This window comes from Neopelma chrysocephalum, unplaced genomic scaffold (genome assembly GCF_003984885.1).
Source record: "Neopelma chrysocephalum unplaced genomic scaffold, ASM398488v2 Primary Assembly neopelma1_60, whole genome shotgun sequence".
NCBI lineage: Eukaryota > Metazoa > Chordata > Aves > Passeriformes > Pipridae > Neopelma > Neopelma chrysocephalum.
In genome coordinates, this window is record NW_020897715.1 from 17307166 (window position 1) to 17325774 (window position 18609).

Consider the following 18609-nt stretch of genomic DNA (forward strand, 5'->3'; position numbering starts at 1 on the left):
GTGCCCGGGCTGCCGAGTGGGGGGCGGAGGGAGGGGGCGGCGGGGTAGCAGCGCATCTCGGCCCGGCCGCCGCATCCCCCGGCACCCCCGGCTTTCTCCGCGCTTCTTTGCAATCATTCTGGGTCATCTTGCCCTCCGAGCCCACTCCCTCGCCTGCCCCCCATCGCCATCCCTGGGAGTGTGTGCCCCGCGGGTGGGATGAGCGGTGGGGTGAAGCCGGGGAGCAGGGCCAGGTGAGGACGGGTTTCCCCGACCTGGGGCTCTCCTGTCTCCGGGGGGGAGGACCACAGCCTGGAGCAGAATTGGGCCCCAAAGCCAGCAGAAGCGGGAGGGTTTCAGCCTCGGAGGGAACATTGTGGGCCACCAGAACAAGCCGGGTGGGAAGGGCAGCAGAAGGAGATGCTGCAAGGAAATTCATTCCCCTAGTATTATTGGGGCCGGGTAGGTCCATAAGTGTCTCCAGAGGCCACAGGCCTAACTGCAAGAGTGGTGGTGCTGGGGGGAAAAAGATGAAACAGGGCAGAATGGGTCATCTCCAATCTAGTCATGGCAAACTGCTCCAGGGAGGAAAGGAGGAAATGCCTCAGGTGGTTATAGAGAGGGTGAGAAAATAGGGAGAAACAGAAGGAAAGGGAGGGGTGGGAACTGAGCCACTATCTCGAACTGGGGGGGCACAGAGCCATCCACATAGAGATTAAGTTTACATCTACTCTGGTCAAGGCACAGAACAGGCCTATACCTTCCTGGAATATACTGCTTGGATGTCCTCTATGGATGAAGGCTGAAGAGGGGGTCTGAGCTGGTAGGACTAGGGCTCACTGGCAAAGGTGAGTTTTCTCAGGGCTAGGTTAGCAGTCTTGTTTGCTGGGTTTGTGACTGTGGGGTGTCTGGAGACCGGAACTGCTCTCGCAGGAACGTGTGTGGCCGAAAGACTTGTGTTTCAAGACGGTGGGATGGCAGGGTACTGCTAGAATGGTGGAACACACCCATGGATGGGATAGGATGGGAGCAGCAGGTTAAAATCCAGAGCACTGGCAGAGAAAAGCTGAGGTCCAAAGACTGTGGGAGCTGTACGGCAGAAACAAGGAGTGTGGCAGTGCACGCATGGGAATGGCAGGACTGCAATGGCAAGGGATGGTGTAGATCAGGTGTTCCATGTCAGAAATGGCATTAATAACACTTTGGGTAGGCAGCCTCAGACTGGAAGGACAGGGAGCATGGTATGTCTCAGCAGCACTGGATGGAGTTGCTGCAGGACAGAGTCTGGCCTGAGCAATGCAGAGACTGATGCAAATCTGGCTCTTCTGTTCCTTGAAAGACATAGAGCTGCTCTTCACTGTCTAAATCATGACAAGGTGTTAGTGTGGGCAAGGAGAGAGAGAGATCTGGGGAGATAGAATGATCTTAAATCACTTTTTCTCTTTTCTCTCTTCTACAGTGAACCTCATGCCCTGAATCTCCAAGGGAACCTTTGAAAAGGATCTTCCCCTCCCCACCATCTCATTGTTTGCCAGCTCTGCTGTGTACAAGAAAGCTTGAAAGACCAGGCTGAGCCCTGGAAGACAGCAAAAAAGACAATGTAGTGATAGTGCTGTGAGGTCTTGGATAGGGAACCCTCTGAATCCTGTTCCTAACTCTTCTCTCTGTTGATAGCTCTCTGACAGCCTTGGCGGGAACCTCTACGGGGCCACGAGTGTGGTGGCATTTGGTGAGAGGGGAATTACACACAGTGTATGCACCACCCTCACTAATTCTGCAGGACCTTTGTTCTCCCTCTTGTCATCTCTGAAAATCTTGGCTAGCTGCTCATTCCCTAGGACACTGGTCAGCTGGCACTTGCTTCTACCAAACTGCTTGGAGTCCCCAGAAGTCCTTGCCTTCACCAGTCTCAGTAGGAGGTGGTCTCTGAGTCAGAAGGTGTCTGGCTGTCACATGAAGTAAGGAGAGTTTTTTCTTTGGAGTAAGAGTGGAGGAGGGAGATGAAATAGATGGGGAAGAAAAAAAAAAGTGTGCCCAAGCAAGTGAGGGAAGAAGCACTGGCAAGTATTCATGAGAGAGAAAGAAAGTGGAAGAAAGAAAAAGGAAGAGAACTAGGGAAAAAACAGATGAAAAAGTTAGAACAAGGGAAAGAAATATAATCAAACGGGAGGGAAAGGGAGGACTGAAAGCAAGACAGAGTTGACGGCTGTTCTGCCTGGCACCTGGTGGCAATGCCTTGAGGAACCCCTCCAGCGTGCAAACAACTTGCATTGCAGCAGCAGATGAGGAGGGACGTGGCTCTGCCAGTGCAGAGTCCTGCTCACCCTCTTACAAAACCCCAGCGGCAGGGACAGGGTGCAGTCTAGCAGGGGTGGCAGCATGGGGGACTCTGATTCAGAGTCCACCTTGCACAACAACTCACTGTGGTGGCTGGCATGTGGCATGTTAGCTCTGTTGGCCAACTCTTGGATCATCCTCAGCATCACAGCCAAACAGCAGAAACACAAGCCTCTGGAGCTGCTGCTATGCTTCCTTGCTGGCACCCACATCCTTATGGCAGCAGTACCCCTCACCACCTATGCCGTGGTGCAGCTGCGGCGCGAGTCCTCTGACTATGACTGGAACGAAAGCATCTGCAAGGTCTTTGTCTCCACATACTACACCCTGGCACTGGCCACCTGCTTCACGGTGGCCTCCCTGTCCTACCACCGGATGTGGATGGTGAGATGGCCAGTCAACTACCGCCTGAGCAATGCCAAGAAGCAGGCTCTGCACGCAGTCATGGGCATCTGGATGGTGTCATTCATCCTCTCCACCCTGCCCTCCATCGGCTGGCACAACAATGGCGAGCGCTACTATGCCCGGGGCTGCCAGTTCATTGTCAGCAAAATAGGGCTAGGCTTCGGTGTCTGCTTTAGCCTCCTGCTGCTCGGAGGAATCGTCATGGGCTTGGTGTGCGTGGGTATCACTTTCTACCAAACCCTGTGGGCACACAGAAGACGCCGGCGGTGCCATCATCAGAGAGCAGAGGAAGCATCATCCTGCTCTTCATCAGCACACACCACTTTCAATGTGCCAGCCATTGTGGTGGAGGATGTACGAGGCAAAAGGAGGTCTTCACTGGATGGCTCTGAGTCAGCCAAGACCTCTTTGCAGATGACCAACCTCATAAGTGCTATTGTCTTCCTGTATGACACGCTCACTGGGGTGCCTATCTTGGTAAGCAGCAAGTTCTCCCTTTCCCTTCAGAGTCTGCAGTTAAACCAGATTTCGTTTTCTCTCAAGTTTTAGAGAAGAAACTCTCCTGTCCCACCAGCTGCAGAACTGCCGCATCTGAATCCGTGTTATTCTGAGCAGCGGTTTTAGAAAGATTGCAGTAATTCTGTCATCCTTCTGCAGCAGCATCTTCTTAAGTCTAAGCCTAGGGAATACACACCACACAGCTAAAACCACTGTGAAAGTTTTAAGTGGCTAAGAGGAGAGGAGATTATTCTGCCAATATTTTTACAATTTACTTGTAAAAACAATGAGATTTTTATTTCTCCAGTTTGCTTCTAGAGAACTGATAAACAAGCTTTAAAAGCTGTTGCATCCAGTTTTCTTTTTCCTTCTGCTTGTATAGTTGTAGGCAGCATTCAGGTTTTGGCTGGACGGTTGATTCTCTGCAAAACTGGAAAAGTTCTCAAAGGCAATCATTAAGAGAACAGAGAGGCTTAGTCACAGCTTTTTTTTTTCCCCAGTGGCTGCGTCCTTTGTTAGCATGCATTTAGCTCCAGCTCATAATAAGCATGGGGGAGAAGGGATGCTAGCACCAGGTCTCACGTTAAGAGATACGACAGCTTGGAATATGGTGCAGCAAACCTGGGGCAAGACCCCAAGAGCAGTTTTTCAAAGGGACACAGGGTAATTACTTGATGAATCCTTTACAGACAGATTACGTTCCACTACAGAGTTGATTCTTATCTTTCTCCTTTGATCCCCACTTCTGTCTCCTTTCTTGGCATTGTTTCTTTTTCTTACCTCGAAGGTTGTGAGCTTTTTTAGCCTGCGCTATGATACGGCCCCCACCTGGATGGTCCTGGCTGTGCTCTGGTGTTCCATGGTGCAGACCTTGCTGCTCCCGTCTTTCATCTGGTCCTGCGAGCGCTACCGAGCAGATCTCCGCACCGTGTGGGAGCAGTGTGTGGCTATCATGTCTGAGGAAGACGCAGATGATGGTAAGCTCCTCACGAAACCACCTCCCCAAAAGACTACAGAGGAAAGAGGGGGCCTGCCTTGGGAAAGGGATTTGATGGTGTTGTAGATGGCTAGGTGAGGTGCATGTTACAGCTTGGAGTCAGCAACCATGAGAAAATTTATTCTGGAGAAGGCTCTGCCACTCGCTGCTTTAGGACTAGCATCCAGGAAGAATTAGTGCAACATCCTTCTCAGTAGTCGCAAGTGTAAGACACTGTGTGTGGCTGCCAGACCACAACCAAAGTGACATGCTGGGCCTCAGCCCAACTTGCTGATCCAAAGGTCCAAGATCTTTGGCAGTGAGCAACTCAAAGGCAAGACAGAAGAAATAGGGCAGTCTCTGGGTGCTTTAGTGCACTGCAAGCAGAAAGACGAGGTCCTTGTTCAGAGGCGAGCCCTGAGGGCTGCAAGTAGGGCAGCAAGTCAGACAAGCGTTGGGATGGCGTCCAGGTGCCCTGATAATGCTACTCTTCTGACTGAAAAGTGTTGACTGCCATTCTCCTCCTTGCCAACAGATGGTGTGTGTGATGATTATGGTGATGGCAGGATCTGCAAAGTGAGATTTGATGCGAACGGCGCTGCAGCTGTGAAGCGGGACTCCCGGGACATCAAGCTGCTGCCCATGCATCACATGTTGTTGCCCCAAGACAAGGTGCACTACCTGCAGGTGAGCTGAGAGCCAGCAGGGGCAGCCCCACAACCCACTTCCTTCCTTCTCTGTCAGTCTCCCACACCTTTATGCCTTCTTGACTCTCTTCTCTGAGAAAGCCTCAGCTACTCCCTTCCTGTTCTGACTCTTCAAGTCTTCCATCACCTTCCTCCTTCTCTGTTTTCCAGGTCCCTATCTCACGGAGAATGTCACATGATGAGACTAACATCTTCTCCGCCCACCGCTCTGCTCCATCCTTCCTACACAAGTGGTCTTCATCTGACGACATCCGCATTTCTACCCCCCGCAAGCCTGGGGCCCCTGGATTCTTGCCTCCTCAGCTGCATGACTACCAGCACCGCCGGCGGCCCCCAGAAGATGAGCTGACGACCCTACGGCAATTTTTGGAGGGAGGGCTACTGCCCCGGGGCTCCAGCTCCAGCGCCTGCTTCTTCCGAGATGAGATCACCACATTCATCGACGAGACGCCGCAACCCACCCCAGCCTGCAGCCCACGGCACTCCCGTCTCCTGCTCGCATCACGCCGCGATCGCCGCCTCTCCCTCGGCAGCAGAGAGGAGGAGAATGCCGACCGGCCACGGCGCTGCTCCGTGGTTGGCAACGAAGTCTGGCATCTGCAGAACGGAGAGCAGGCGCCATGTGAAAGGACCCTTGAGGCCTGCGAGCCACAGACCTTCCAGGATCCCAAACTATGAGAGACAGCATCAAAAACATTCAGTGCCATCATGATTTTTAAATAAAACTGCAAGTGTTCCCTTTGTTCCGGGACCCAATCACTAATTTGCATTCTCATCTTTCTCGCCAGCAGGCAGGAAACACGGCACCCCACTCTGTTGGGGTAAAAAAGAAGTGGGACAGATCCGCAGAAGGGAGCACAACGGAGGGACAGCCAGCCTGTGCCTGCTCTCAGGTTACAAACACATCCACTGCTGCCACCGCCACTTGGCATCCTCGCCAGTCCCGTCCCTTTGTGAACTCCACCCTCGCATCCGCTCTGCCCTAAGAGAAAAGGCAGGTGCAGAATGGTATTAAAATTCTATATTTGGAGTGTCAATCGTGTGTCTGTTTTTAAAATACTATATTAGTAATAATTTTGTTTCCATAGAAACAAAATGACGGGCCCGATGTTTAATGAATCTTCACAGGCTTCTGGAAGGGAAATGCAGAATGTGCGAGGCTCCTTTCCTCCCTCTTCATCCTTTCTTGTCGGTGCATCTGAAAGGCAGCAGATGCTTCACAGCTCAGGAAAGGGAATGATGCTCACAGAGGAGCTGTCACAGGAGACTGGGTGAAAAGTCTTCCTGTTCATTTCAGGGGATATAGTGCTAAGCAGGAGTGGCCTCTGGGGTTTCTAACATTGCTCAAGCAAAAGGTTTTGCTTTGAGGAAATGCCAAGCTTGAAAAAAATTAAATTCTCTCTAAAAAGTCCCTGACCCATAACATCTCATTCACCAATGCAAACTGTTGATTTCAGTGTGAACTGTGCATGAAACATCAGATGACCCAAACTTCTCACCCAAACAGGAAAGCTGCCAGAGCCTTCTGGGGGAAGGCCCCCAGCTGCCCATGTCATCAAAGCTGGGAGCGGTGAGATCTGGAACAGGCTCCTGCCCCACGCAAAACTCTTGGGAGGGCAGTGCAGGGGTAGCATATGGGAGATGGACCTTCTCCTGCCTGATGCTGGCTGTAGTTCCAGGCACAGGCATAGGTTTGGCTGTGTGGGAGATGGACCTCCTGCCCAGTGCTGGCTGTAGTTCCAGCCATGGGCAAAGATTTGGCAGTGTCAGAGGAGCTGTGGGAGATAAGTAGCCCTTCACCTCTAAAGAGGTTTTCCATGTGATGGGACTTGGTCTATGAACTATCCAAGCGTGACTCTTGATAGATTACCCTTAACCTCTTATGAGACGCCTCGTTGGAGGGCTTTGGGCGAGCCACACTAAAGGGAGGGTTCTCGCTGGGCTGGCTGCCTGAACCAAGGGCCACGTCAGGCGGAGAGGCACCACGACCGGGCGCCCCCGAATAGGCGTCGGGTCTCAGCGAGGCTGCCCGCCCACCGTGGCCCTGGCCCGGCACCGCCCCCGGGTGGGCCGAGCGCGGGGCTCGCCGGGACGCCCTCCCGCCTCGGACCCCCTCTCCTCCTACTGCTTCAGCCATGGCCTCGCTGCTCTGCCTCAGCCTCCTCGCCGCCGCCGCCGCCACGTCGCCAGGCCGGCTGGTGCCGTACGACCTGCTGTACGCGGACGGGGTGCGCGCCTACCTGGCGCGGGACTGGACGCGGGCGGCCGAGCTGCTGCAGCGCGCCCTGCACAGCTACGCGGGGCTGCGGGCGGCCCGCCGCGCCTGCCGCGCCGCCTGCGCCCGGGAGGAGCCCTTCCCCGCCGGGCCGGGGCGCTGGGAGGCCGCGCTGCTCGGCCCGGTGCTGCAGCGAGCCGGCTGCTTGCAGCGTTGCCTGGGGCGGCGGCTGCTCCCCGCGCCCTCCGCCCACCGCGCCAGCCGCGCCGTGCGCCGCGACTTCGAGCGCAGGGAGCCCTACAACTACCTCCAGGTGGCCTTCTTCCAGGTGGGCACCGGGCCAGGGGAGTGGGAGTCGCCACCCCCGGGGGCTGCTGTGAGCCGGGGCAGGGGGCCTGAGGGGGTGGTGGGCAAGGGTGAACTCTTCGCCCTCAGCCTTGAGAAGAGACGACTCAGAGGGGACCTTATCAATGCATTGGAATGGGCTGCCCAGGGAGGTGGTGGAGTCACCGGCCCTGGAGGTATTTAAGAAGAGACTAGATGTAGCGCTTAGTGCCGTGGTCTAGTAGACAAGGTGGTGTTAGGTCAAAGGTTGGACTTGACGATCTCAGAGGTCTTTTCCAGCCTGGTTGATTCTGTGATTCTCTGAATGTGTATAAATGTGTAAAGAGGGGATGCTAAGAGGATGGAGCCAGGCTATTCTCGGTGGTGTCAAGCAACAGGATGAGAGGCAACAGGCAGAAACTTATGCTCAGGAAGTTCCACCTTAACATGAGGAAGAACTTCTTTACTGTGAGGGGTGACACACTGGAACAGATTGCCCGGAAAGGTTGTGGAGTCTCCTTCACCGGAGATATTCCGGATGCAATCCTGTTCCACGTGCTGTAGAACAACTCTGCTTAAACAGGGAGGTTGGACCAGATGACCTACTGTGCTCCCTGTGGTTACTGTGGGCAACCTGACCCATTCTGTGAACCCAGGGAGCAGCTGGGGTGAGGGGTGGGTGTGAACGTCAGGGGCCCAGAGGAGCATGACGGACGCTGCTGCCTTTTCTCCACAGCTGAAGAAGCTGGATCAGGCTGTGTCTGCTGCTCACACCTTCTTCGTTGCTAATCCCCAGCATCTCCAAATGCGGGAGGACATCGAGAAGTACCAGCGTATGTCAGGGGTGAAGTCAAACAGCTTCCGGGACCTGGAGGCCATGCCGCACTGGGTGAGGGCTCAGTGCAGAGCCAGACATTAGCAGCTTTTATTCCATCCTAGGGACCAGTCTGGGACTCTGATCTGTTCCCACACAAAGGCCATGGCTTCATACAGGGCCCCCATACATAGAATCATAGAGAGATTTAGCCTGGAAGGGACCTTTAAAGATCACCTATTACAAGCCCCCTGCCATGGGCAGGGTCACCTTCCACTAGACCAGGTTGCTCAAAGCCTCATCCAACCTGCCCTTGAACACTTCCAGGGATAGGGCATCCACAGGTTCTCAGGGCAACCTGCTCCGGTGTCTCACTACAGTCCTCATAACAAGTATTTTATCTCCAATCCAACAAGTAGCTTATCTCCAATCAAAACCCTCTTTCAGTTTAAAACTGTAGCCCCTTGTGCTGTCACTGCAGGCCTTGGTCAAAAGACTTGCTCAGACCCCTTTATGTCTGAAAGAATGCAAGAAGGTCTCCCTGGAGCCTTCTCTTCGGTGAAGATAAACCACTGCAAGTGTGACATGGAGACTTTTTGCTGACAGTTATTTGGCTTAAGTCTGTAAGATTTGCTGTCACTGCATGGTGGGCTGTGTATGACCAGGCAGGCCCCCGTATTTCAGCACCATCCTGTGAGTGACTCAAAAGTCTCAGGGCATCCTTTGGTGTCACCTACACTGATGAAGGGACCTGGATCTGTCCTTCACAGGAAGCATATGAGGCTGGTGTGCAGCACTACGATGCAGATGAGTACGTGCTGGCCATGGCCAAGCTGGAGGAGTCACTCACAGAGGCCCTGTCAGCACTGGAGGACTGTCGTGCCCTGTGTGAAGGGCCTTGGGAGGATGAGGACGAGGAGGAGGACATGCAACCTGGGCTATATGAAGCCATTGCAGGTAGTGTTATAAGCACAGAGGATTGGGTGTGAAGGCTGTGCTCCGCATGCTGGACATGTCCCATCTCCCAGCACTCCAGTCTGGAAGAAGCGTAGGCTACTGCCTTTCTTGTTCCTCTCTCTTACAGCCCATTATATTCAGGTTTTGAAGTGCAGGCAGCAGTGTGTCCTTGAAATTGCCACAAAGCCGGGGCGGATTTCTGCCACGGAAGATTTCATACCCTCTCATCTTGATTTACTGCAGTTTGCCTACAATCAAGGTGAGCAGAGCCACAACCCAGCAGGTTATGCTGTGGCACTCCTACACTTCCCCTTTGTCTCTGGTCCTGGAGGGCAGCATGTCATGGGAAAAAGTGGCACACTGACCTGAGATCTAGTCCTGTCTGCCCACCGACTCTTCCTGAAATCTCTCTTCTCTTGCTCAACCCCGTGGCCACCTTGGGAGAGGTCCTTTGTGGTCTGCTTCAGTCTTCTTGCGCAGCTTCTGTAATGTGGGGCTGTTCCCATGTCTTTCCTTCAACACACTTCTTTTCAAGTCCTTTCTCCAACTATTTTGTGTAGTTTTATACCTTCCTTTTCAGTACATGGCTCCAGATCAGGCCCCCACTTCTATCTAGGGCCTATACGTGCATCTCATGTCAGCAGTCGTGTTCCTTCTGAGCCCGCCCTACCTGCCCTTGCTGAACTGATGGCCTGTCATGACATTGCCATCCTGTGACTGTGTCACTTGCACACATCCCTCAGCCCTTCTCTTGCATACCCCTGCTCCTTCCCACACTGACCCAACTGTCTCTTATCTGCTCTGTCAGACCAAAGAAGCCTCAGACCCCTCATCATGTCTGCTGCATGATGGAGGTGGAACCATCTCTCTTTCAAATATTTACTTTTTTTCTCTGTCTCTTGTGAACAAGCTCACAATAAGTATTAAAGGTGGGTCCATTCTTTACCAGGTTCATTTTCCGTATTCTCTGCCCATCGTTGGGTAGAGGCCCAGCTAGGCAGGGATTGATGTGTGCTTGGTATAAGGCCAGCTGCCAGATCCTGACTGAGACATTGAGTGCTGCTGGCCTGTACACATTTGCTGCTCAAGTCTTTCAGAGACATATATGTTTGTTCTCTTCTGTCCCTGCCCAAGTTGGGAACCAGACACTAGCTGCTGAATGTGCTGCTTCCTACTTGCTCTTCTATCCCACCGATGAGCCCATGTTGGAGAAAATGAAACAGTATCGCACAGAACTGGGAGAGGACACAGCTGTTACAGCCAGACAGGTAGTTACAACTCCAGGTCTGTACTTCTTGACCCTCTCCTGTCCCCTTCCATAGGATTGCAGTCCAGGAGGTGAAAAGGCAAATGTGTTTCACTGCAGATGTGTGCCAACCCCAGGACTGAAGAAACGGGAACCTGAGTTTACTTATAGTCTGTCACAGTCAGTGTCCATTCAGGACAAAACTGCGCTTTAATAGTGTACAGCAGTGTGTTTGGGCAAGTTTGGGCCTGGACAGGGATGGCGTTGTCTTTAGTAGGGTGGTTGTTTGACAGTCTCTTTTCTTCCTTAGAATATTCAACACTATGTGCAGAGATCTTTGATGGAGAAGAAGTTGATTTATTATTCAGTGGAACATCTAGGAGAAACTTTTAATGATCCTGTAAGTAACAGTATCCTCTTAATCTTCCTGCCCTGATTTCACCAAGACAGTTGCCAGAATTCACTTGAGTAGGAAATGATCCAGAAAGGATCAGATGCTGAGGAAAAGGACCCCAAAGTCCTTATGAGGTGGATCTTTAAGGCCTTTCCACTGCTCCAGGACTGAAGTTAATTTGAAATTGCTGCTGTAACCATATGCATTGGCTCAATCTGTCTGTCCTGAGAAGTGGTCCAGAACTGTTGGTCTGGTATTCACTGGAGAAGTAGGTCAAGAGACTGGCTGTTTGACATGATCCACTGTGCGAGAAGTTTGTTGTGTACTGAACCACCTCTGTGTGTTCCTACAGGATCTTTGGACTCCAGATGAGCTTATTCCTGAAAGCCTAAAGGAGAAATACAGGTAAGATTGGACAAGTTGACTAGGATTGAAATATAAGTTTAGGGGATGGTGCAAGGAACAGTAATACGTACAGAAATGAGCAAAACAGGAACAGGAAGGGTGTGAAATGCTACCACAGAGGAGGGTTAGGCATAGCTCTGTGTACTGACAGCCCTGGTCTCTGTTTTTTCCCTTGCTCCCGAGAGAGGATCAGGAGAAGCAAAAAGAGGAAACTCTGGATATGGAAGAGAGGGAGAAGAGGGGTGAGTAAAAGAGCTTGAAGAAGGCCTTGGATGCAGTCAGCTAGGCTTAGTCAGACTAAATGCTGTCTTTTCTTCCATCCTCAGACATTTGAATGCTAGTGTAGATGCAGACTGACTTGAATGGCTCAGAAGTCTTCTCACTGTTTCTTTTCTCCCTCTTTGATGCATGTGCAATCTTGCAAAATCTCACTGCGTACATCTCTGGGATGGGAACTCAAAGAGCACTGTGGCTGGAGACGCTGAGAGCAGCCTGAATACGTGACAAGCCTGTGGACATGCAGATCCCTGTTCAGGGTGGCAGGAGTGTCTACACCAAACCTGGTTCAACTCCACCAGCGCAACTTCAAACAACATTTTTCTGAAGGGGACAAGGAGGGAGGGGCCGGGAAATGGAAACTGGAAACAGACGATTCGGCTTGGGCAAGTCTTTCCCTGAAAAAACAGAAGTCTAAATGGTTTGTGGCTGAATGATACAGACTGCAGTGCAGAGTCTTGTGTTCTTGCTGGTCCCCTATTCTTATGTGTGGACACACAGCCTCTTGCAGGCCTCTGTCCTGGAGTCTTTGTTTAAAATGACCCCAAGTGGTTCTCTGCTGTGGCACATGTGAGAGCAGATCCTTTTGAGGGCCTGAGTGCCTTGGCATTCCTGACCATCCAGAGGTCAGAGGAGGTAGAAGGCCAAATATCAAAAGACCAAATCACCAACTGATACCCATTGCTTCTCTTTGAGGCTGAAGAAAGTAGAAAGATTCACTGGAGAGTATTCTGGGGTAAGATATATGATTGAAAGGAGGGTTGATGGAGGTGTTTACCTGTTTTTTTCTCCAGAGCCTCACTCCAGTAGGCTGGACCTGTTCTGCTGCTGCAATCCACAGTGCACTCAACTTTCCCCACCTCCCTGCTGCTCTCCCAGCAAGCCCCAGGTTTCTGCTGGCTCCTGAGCACGCGCTGTAGCCCAGCTTCCCCCACTGATGCTCTGGTTCCCCTGAAGCATGCAAGGGGTGCAAGTGGCCCGGGTCTGCAAGGAATGGGTATTTCTAGGGAACTGTCCTGTCTTCTCAGAGAATGTATAGTACCTCTCCACATCCTTATCCAGTCTGAGGGCTTCTTGTCCAAAGCTTGCTCATGCCTGTCTGTACTTGCTTCTCAACAGGCCCTTTGCCTTTTGAGGGTATTGCTGTCACGATGGATTCCCACCAGATGAATGGAACCCAGAGGGTTGTGTTTGACAGAGTGCTGACCGAGTCTGAGTGTAAGGACCTTCTCCGATTGACAAAGGTGAGGCCACGGTCCTGTAAGATGTCCTGTATGCATCCTCCTTTAGCAGGCAGGGTGGTAGGATTTCCATGGAGGAGAGACGGCAGCCTAATGCATGTCATCTCTATCCTTCTATTCCAGGCAGCAGGAGAAGCAGGTGATGGCTACCGGGCAAGACGGTCACCTCACACCCCACATGAGAGATTTGAAGGGTTAACTGTTTTGAAGGCCATGCAGGTAAAGTGGCTCTGTGAGTCTGCCACCTTCCTGATAGTCCAGAAGGGAGCGTTCACCACCCGAGCATTTTCCTCTGTGAATTGCACTCTGTATGGTGTCATGGGTGTATTGTCTCCCTCACAACACATGAGGTCTCCTCTGACCTGATTCCTCCATGATCACCTTTAGGCATGTTGTACATGTGCTTTCTCTCCTGTGAGGCATGGTTTCAGGAATGCTACTTGTCCCTGTGTGGTAAACTTACAGACATGCTTACCTTAGAATTGGAGAATAAATTAAGGTAGAAGGAGCCTCTGGAGGTCTGTAATCTGACCCCCCTGCTTGCAGCATGTCTAATTCCTAAGCTAGATGAGATCCCTCAAAACTTTGCATAGGCAAGTCCAGAACATTTCCAAGGGTGGAGATTCCCTAGCCTCTCTGGGCACCTTTTTTGGTGCTGTACCACTCTTGTGAGGATGAAATTTTCCTCTATATCTAGCCAAAATTTCCCTTGCTGCAGCTTTTGTCTGTTGGCTCTTGTCTTCTCAGTGTGTGTCTCTGAGAAGAGTCTGTCTCCATCCTCTCTGTTATGTGACAGGAGGGTGTAGTTAGATCTTCTTTTGGCCTTCTCTAGGCTGAAGAATCCCAGATCTTTCAACCTCTTTCTCTAAGTCACGTGCTCTAACACTCCTGTCATCTAAAGACACTTCACTGAAGACTCACTCCAGTCTACTTGTATCCCGTGTGTAGTGGGAGGCCCAAAATGATGATGCGTTCCAGATGTGGCTTCATGTGGCAAAGGAAAAAACTGCTGTGCTGTACAGCTGTACTCCTGGCTTATATTTAAATGAGAAAATGTGTTCTTTTCTTACCTGAGTGACCACAGGGCTTTACAGGGGCCTCTTCTTCTCTACTGTGTACGTGTATCATTCTTAAGAGTGTCTTTGTAAGTATTCTAACAGACTTGTTATTCACTTGTAGCTGGCCCAAAATGGGGACGTGGACTGGAGAGACGCGAAATTGCTTCTGCAGGCTAGTGAGAAATCTCGGAAAATCATAGAGTCCTATTTTACCCCTGGAAAGAAACTCCATTTTTCATTCACACACCTTGTGTGTCGCACGGCAGTAGATGGTAAAGCATCTTTCATCCTGTTAGTCCCTGTCTCCCGGAGAGTCTCCTCAGTTCCAGCCATGTGCTCTCAGGAGACTGTCTTCTGTTTACTCTCACTGTGCCCCTTTTTCTCTGACTTATTCTTTCTTGAAACTGAAAACTCCCATATTCATTTTTGTAACTTTTCAGGGCAACAGGAAGGTCGCATGGATCTTAGTCATCCTGTCCATGCTGATAATTGTCTCTTGGATCCTGAGGGGCAAGAGTGCTGGAAAGAACCACCTGCCTATGTATACAGGGACTACAGGTAAGAGGACCTGCATTAGATCATGTAGAGATCAGAGCATCTCCCTGGCCCCATCAGAGGATGAGCTTAGCTTATAGAAACCAGGTGATGGGTTGTTGGCTCAAAGCCATCCAGGACTGTAGCATCAGGCAGAAGGCTGCATCATTGCCTTCAGAATGAGATGTGAGGCACCTTTCCTAGGCTGGGAAGAAGACCTGCCCTTTTTCCCTCCTTACTTCTCAGAGCCAGCTTTAACAGAGATCAGAATGGGGGTAGGAGGCTGCACGGACTAGAACCATGGTATCAAATTGTTGTCTTGTGGGGCTACCACAAGTACTACAGTCCACTGCCAACCCTTCTGATAGTCTGTTTCTTCTAGTCGAGTTCCATCTTTTACAGTCTTCTGTGCATTAGTGGAGAGGGATAATCAAGCTCCTCGGAATTCCTTTGTTTGTGCAGTCAGTGTACCTTGGTGACTATTCTCTGTTTACCTCTCTCAAGATTCACTGCCAATACTTTGTGCTGGGTTTTTCCATTCCGCGTGAGAGTTTATGCTTTTTCCAGCCTGTGGCAGGTTTTGTTACTCTTATGTGCAAGAACGTGAAATACATTTTAATGATGATACCAGTTGTTGCACACTGCAGCCAGATGAGGTCAGTTCACTACAGCTGATTCCCTGCTACTCACCATTCTATCCCTGAGCATCCAGAAATCTTACTTGTCTTTTCTTTGAGTGGTAGCTATATGCAGAGCAGCAATCTCTAAGCAGCCTATGGCAAGAATGTGGGACTTGAAGGGAATTCCAGTATCATCGAGTTGTTTCCCTTCTGATACAGGTGTTGACTTAGTATAATCAGATTGTAAAGTTACCAGGCTTTGTCATGTAACTGGTTAGGTCTCTGTCCTTCCTGGGAGAAAGCCATGCTGTCACTTCATTCCTCCCTGAGTTCTCTGATTTCCACTTGAATGTATGGTAAAATACCTTCCTGGAATCTATGCCGCTGAGCTATTTTCAGGAGTATCCCTGTCCTCTTGCAGTTTGAGTTGTGACTAACCAAGAGCTTGTGAGCTCACAAGGGCTGAGCTCTTCTGGTATCTTTTTGAATTAAGTCCCTGTGTTCCAGACTTCCTCGGCCTCTTCTGTGTATTTGTGCTATAGTCATTAATGATACTGTTGAACAGGATTGGACCCAGGGCCCAAGAGTCCTAGCGATGCTCCTCCAGGTGAACACTGCTCCTTTTGGTGCCAGCAGTGCACTGGTCACTGTGTGCTATTCACGTGCTCTTCTTCACCTTTTCTGTCTTCATTAGGAATTTCTCCAGTGGCACCATTCTGAATACTTTTATACTTTTAGTCCAGACTGCTGAGATTGAGCATGTAGTCTTTCCGTGGAAAATCAACTGTTTTGTCAAATACTGTGTGGCTAGCCCAATCTGTTTTTAGTACCCCTGTGTTACATTTTAAGACCCTTTTCCGTTTACCTCTTGTGCTCCAATTACCCTTCTCCTCAGAAGTGGAGTCTAAAGCCCTGCAGACTATTGAGGTCAGGATAACAGGCCTGTTTAGGCTTCAACCATTATCCCTACCTTCCTGTCCCTTTGTACATGTAAGAGCTCTCCTTGCTTTTCTCCACTCATGTTCCCCCCTGGCTTCTCAGCTTTATTAAAACTCTATGGCAGAAGAGCTGTAACTTCCTGGGTTTCAGGGTTGGTAATCCTCTCACTGCCCTTATATCCTTAACATTGCTTCAGCAGCCACAGTGTTGATTTCTATTTCTTTACCCCAGTCCCATTAATTAAGAGCCTCTGTTGTTCCTCTGAGGTTTTCTATCAGCTTCATTGAATACCAAGAGGAATTCACATAGTTTGTGGTCCATTCTTTCACCTAGTTGACTGTGATCTCACCTGTGCTGCACAGTGACCTCACTACTTCTTTTTTTGTATAACTTTATAAAGAAATTTGTTTTAATTTTCTTTTCTCTATGCACCAAGCCTCTTTTTGATCATTCTTATGTTACCTTGAAATTCCTTGGCTGTTAAGACATGGCTTTCTTTGCTGATCAGTCTCTTCTTCCAGACACTGGATTATTCCCAACCCTAAAACATAAACAACGCTATGCCAGGTCAGAACCAGGGTCTGTCAAGCCCTGAGCATTGTCACAGCAGTGCCACAGATGCCTCTGCACACTGCAGAGGATTAAGAAAAAACCAAAACAAAACGGGACAAGCGCGTAGAGCTAATTCCCTGGCACACTCTCCCAGCCTCCCTTGCAGCTCAGGGACTCCCCTGAGCTAGGCACTGCTGTATTTAACACCCTCAAATGGATTCTCCTGGTAACTGGTCTATTCACTTTTTGAATGTGTGGTATCCACAGCCTCGTGTGACAAGGAGCATGGGGAAGCACCTGGGAGGAATAAGCTTCTCAGCTCATATGTACTCTTCCTTTTTGTCCACAGTGGCATTCTCTACCTCAATGATGACTTCCAAGGCGGGGGCCTTTTCTTCACTGAAGTGGACACTGTGACTGTCACAGTAAGTCTGGCACTGGCCAAAAGAAGGAGAGAGGACTGAGGGTGAGACTTAGTCTGGGTGGGAGGAAACTATTTGCTTATTGGATCCCACCATTCCAAAAACAGTCCAGTGCTGATGCTGTGGCAGATTCAAATACGGGCAGCTAAAGGCAAATTGAGGCAAATCTCAGACAGAGGAGAGGTTAACTCTTTCCTAGCTGAGATTTTCCAGGCTCTTCGAGTCTGTGGGTATCTGTGACCTTTGTTGTCCCTTTGATTCTCTCTGCCCCTCGCCAGGGTCTACCTTGCTCACAAAACTGGCCATGGGTGCTTAGCAGCTCTCTACGCTTCCATGTTCCCAGAGGCAGTGCCACCTCTGTAGAAAGACTCTGCGCTTCAGAGCAGGGGACTGATGGCTTCATGGTCTTTTCTCTCTCTTGGCAGGCCGAGGTGCGTCCTAAGTGCGGGAGGCTGGTGGCCTTCAGCTCTGGCAAGGAGAACCCCCACGGCGTGTGGGCAGTGAGCCGTGGAAGGCGCTGTGCCATTGCTCTCTGGTACACACACTCCCGGGAGCATGCGGAGCAGGTGAAGGACCATGCTGAAGAAACAAATACAAGTACCTCCAAGTGAGATCAAATCCTGCTGAGGAATAGCTTTTGGGCTTTCCTTTGGGGCAGGGCCTAGTGCAGCAGCTGGGGGTTGGCTGCCCTCTGTCAAAGTGTGTGGTGGAGGGGCCAGCCTGTGATGGGTCCTGCAGGAGAGGATGGGCTCTGGGATGGTTGGATGGATGTGGCAAAGACATGATGTGCCTTGTGAGCCCCTGCGAGCAGAGCCGAGACCCCAGCAGGAAGGGGCTCACATCTTCTCTGTCTATATGGCTGCAGGAACGGGTGAAGGCAGAGGAGCTGATGGAGCAGAAGGCTGTGGAGCAGGATCGGCTTGATGGAGAAAAACATCAGGGGACTGATCACAGCAGCAGATCCTCCTCAGAGCCTCCTATTCGCAACAGTGGAACTAAGCCTGCAAATCGGAGACAGAAGCCTGGCTCAGACAGCAAGCAGCGCCCCAAGGTGCTGCGGGCCAGAGATGAGTTCTGAGTACACAGGGCCCTGAGGGCAGGACTGGCACACACCATGGCCTGGCAGGTCATGGTAGGACCGGGACCATCGAGGCCTGGAGCAGTGTAGTAGCATGCTAGAGCTGTAGTGATGGGAAGGGATGCAGCTTTCTTCTCTGTGGTGTCCCAGCAGCTGAAAAATGGGAGAAGGGCAGAGTGTGGAAGTCAGTGGCACCTGGAACTTTTTTCACTGCCTCACCAGTTTGTGTCACTCAGAAGTAAGAAGATAATGTCTTCTCACCCCACTCCTCTCAGTGCCAACTTTTTGGTCATCCAGGGCTAAATCTGAAAGGGGGAGGAGGAGCCTGGAGTCTTTCAGGAAGGGCTGTCTCACATTTAGGAATTCAAAACTGAAGCCTTTGACTTTCCTAGGCACCTGCAGATTCCAGAACCTCACCACTGGTCTGAGACAGGGAAGGTGAGGGACTGTGAATATGTGGAATAAAAGAGAAATGCTGGACACAGATATTGGTGGGAGCTGGAGTCTGTACACCACGAGGGAGACGTGTACACTTGTTGCTGATGGAAATTTAATTAACAAATAATGGAAGGGGGTTGAGTGCTCGGTGAAAGAAATCAGTGTTTGCCTAGATGAGAGAAAGTGAGTTCGGC

The 18609-nt window shown here is 50.9% G+C and overlaps 2 protein-coding genes across 2 annotated transcripts; both read left to right on the forward strand.

Moving 5' to 3' along the window:
- The first annotated feature begins 114 nt into the window (after positions 1-114).
- GPR162 (G protein-coupled receptor 162) lies at positions 115-5939 on the forward strand. Its single transcript, XM_027681431.1, has 5 exons — positions 115-233; positions 1439-3198; positions 4007-4196; positions 4731-4882; positions 5053-5939. Exons 2-5 carry the CDS (start codon positions 2359-2361, stop codon positions 5578-5580), a joined length of 1710 nt encoding a protein of 569 aa, XP_027537232.1. The 5' UTR covers positions 115-233; positions 1439-2358; the 3' UTR covers positions 5581-5939.
- Positions 5940-7007: 1068 nt separating this feature from the next.
- P3H3 (prolyl 3-hydroxylase 3) lies at positions 7008-18463 on the forward strand. Its single transcript, XM_027681545.1, has 15 exons — positions 7008-7445; positions 8178-8330; positions 9026-9212; positions 9340-9471; positions 10347-10480; positions 10769-10858; positions 11205-11257; positions 11441-11499; positions 12653-12777; positions 12898-12993; positions 13954-14104; positions 14273-14390; positions 16827-16902; positions 17325-17465; positions 17765-18463. The coding sequence occupies exons 1-15, from the start codon at positions 7038-7040 to the stop codon at positions 17975-17977; spliced, it is 2136 nt and encodes a 711-aa protein (XP_027537346.1). The 5' UTR covers positions 7008-7037; the 3' UTR covers positions 17978-18463.
- Positions 18464-18609: the final 146 nt, after the last annotated feature.

Excerpts from the sequence above, each read along its gene's own strand:
- GPR162 (XM_027681431.1), top strand. The coding sequence starts at position 2,359 with ATGGGGGACTCTGATTCAGAGTCCACCTTGCACAACAACTCACTGTGG. Across the intron at positions 3,199-4,006 it reads TCACTGGGGTGCCTATCTTG|GTTGTGAGCTTTTTTAGCCT; the intron begins GTAAGCAGCAAG and ends CTTACCTCGAAG. Across the intron at positions 4,883-5,052 it reads ACAAGGTGCACTACCTGCAG|GTCCCTATCTCACGGAGAAT; the intron begins GTGAGCTGAGAG and ends TCTGTTTTCCAG.
- P3H3 (XM_027681545.1), top strand. The coding sequence starts at position 7,038 with ATGGCCTCGCTGCTCTGCCTCAGCCTCCTCGCCGCCGCCGCCGCCACG. Across the intron at positions 7,446-8,177 it reads TCCAGGTGGCCTTCTTCCAG|CTGAAGAAGCTGGATCAGGC; the intron begins GTGGGCACCGGG and ends TTTTCTCCACAG. Across the intron at positions 10,481-10,768 it reads CAGCTGTTACAGCCAGACAG|AATATTCAACACTATGTGCA; the intron begins GTAGTTACAACT and ends TTTCTTCCTTAG.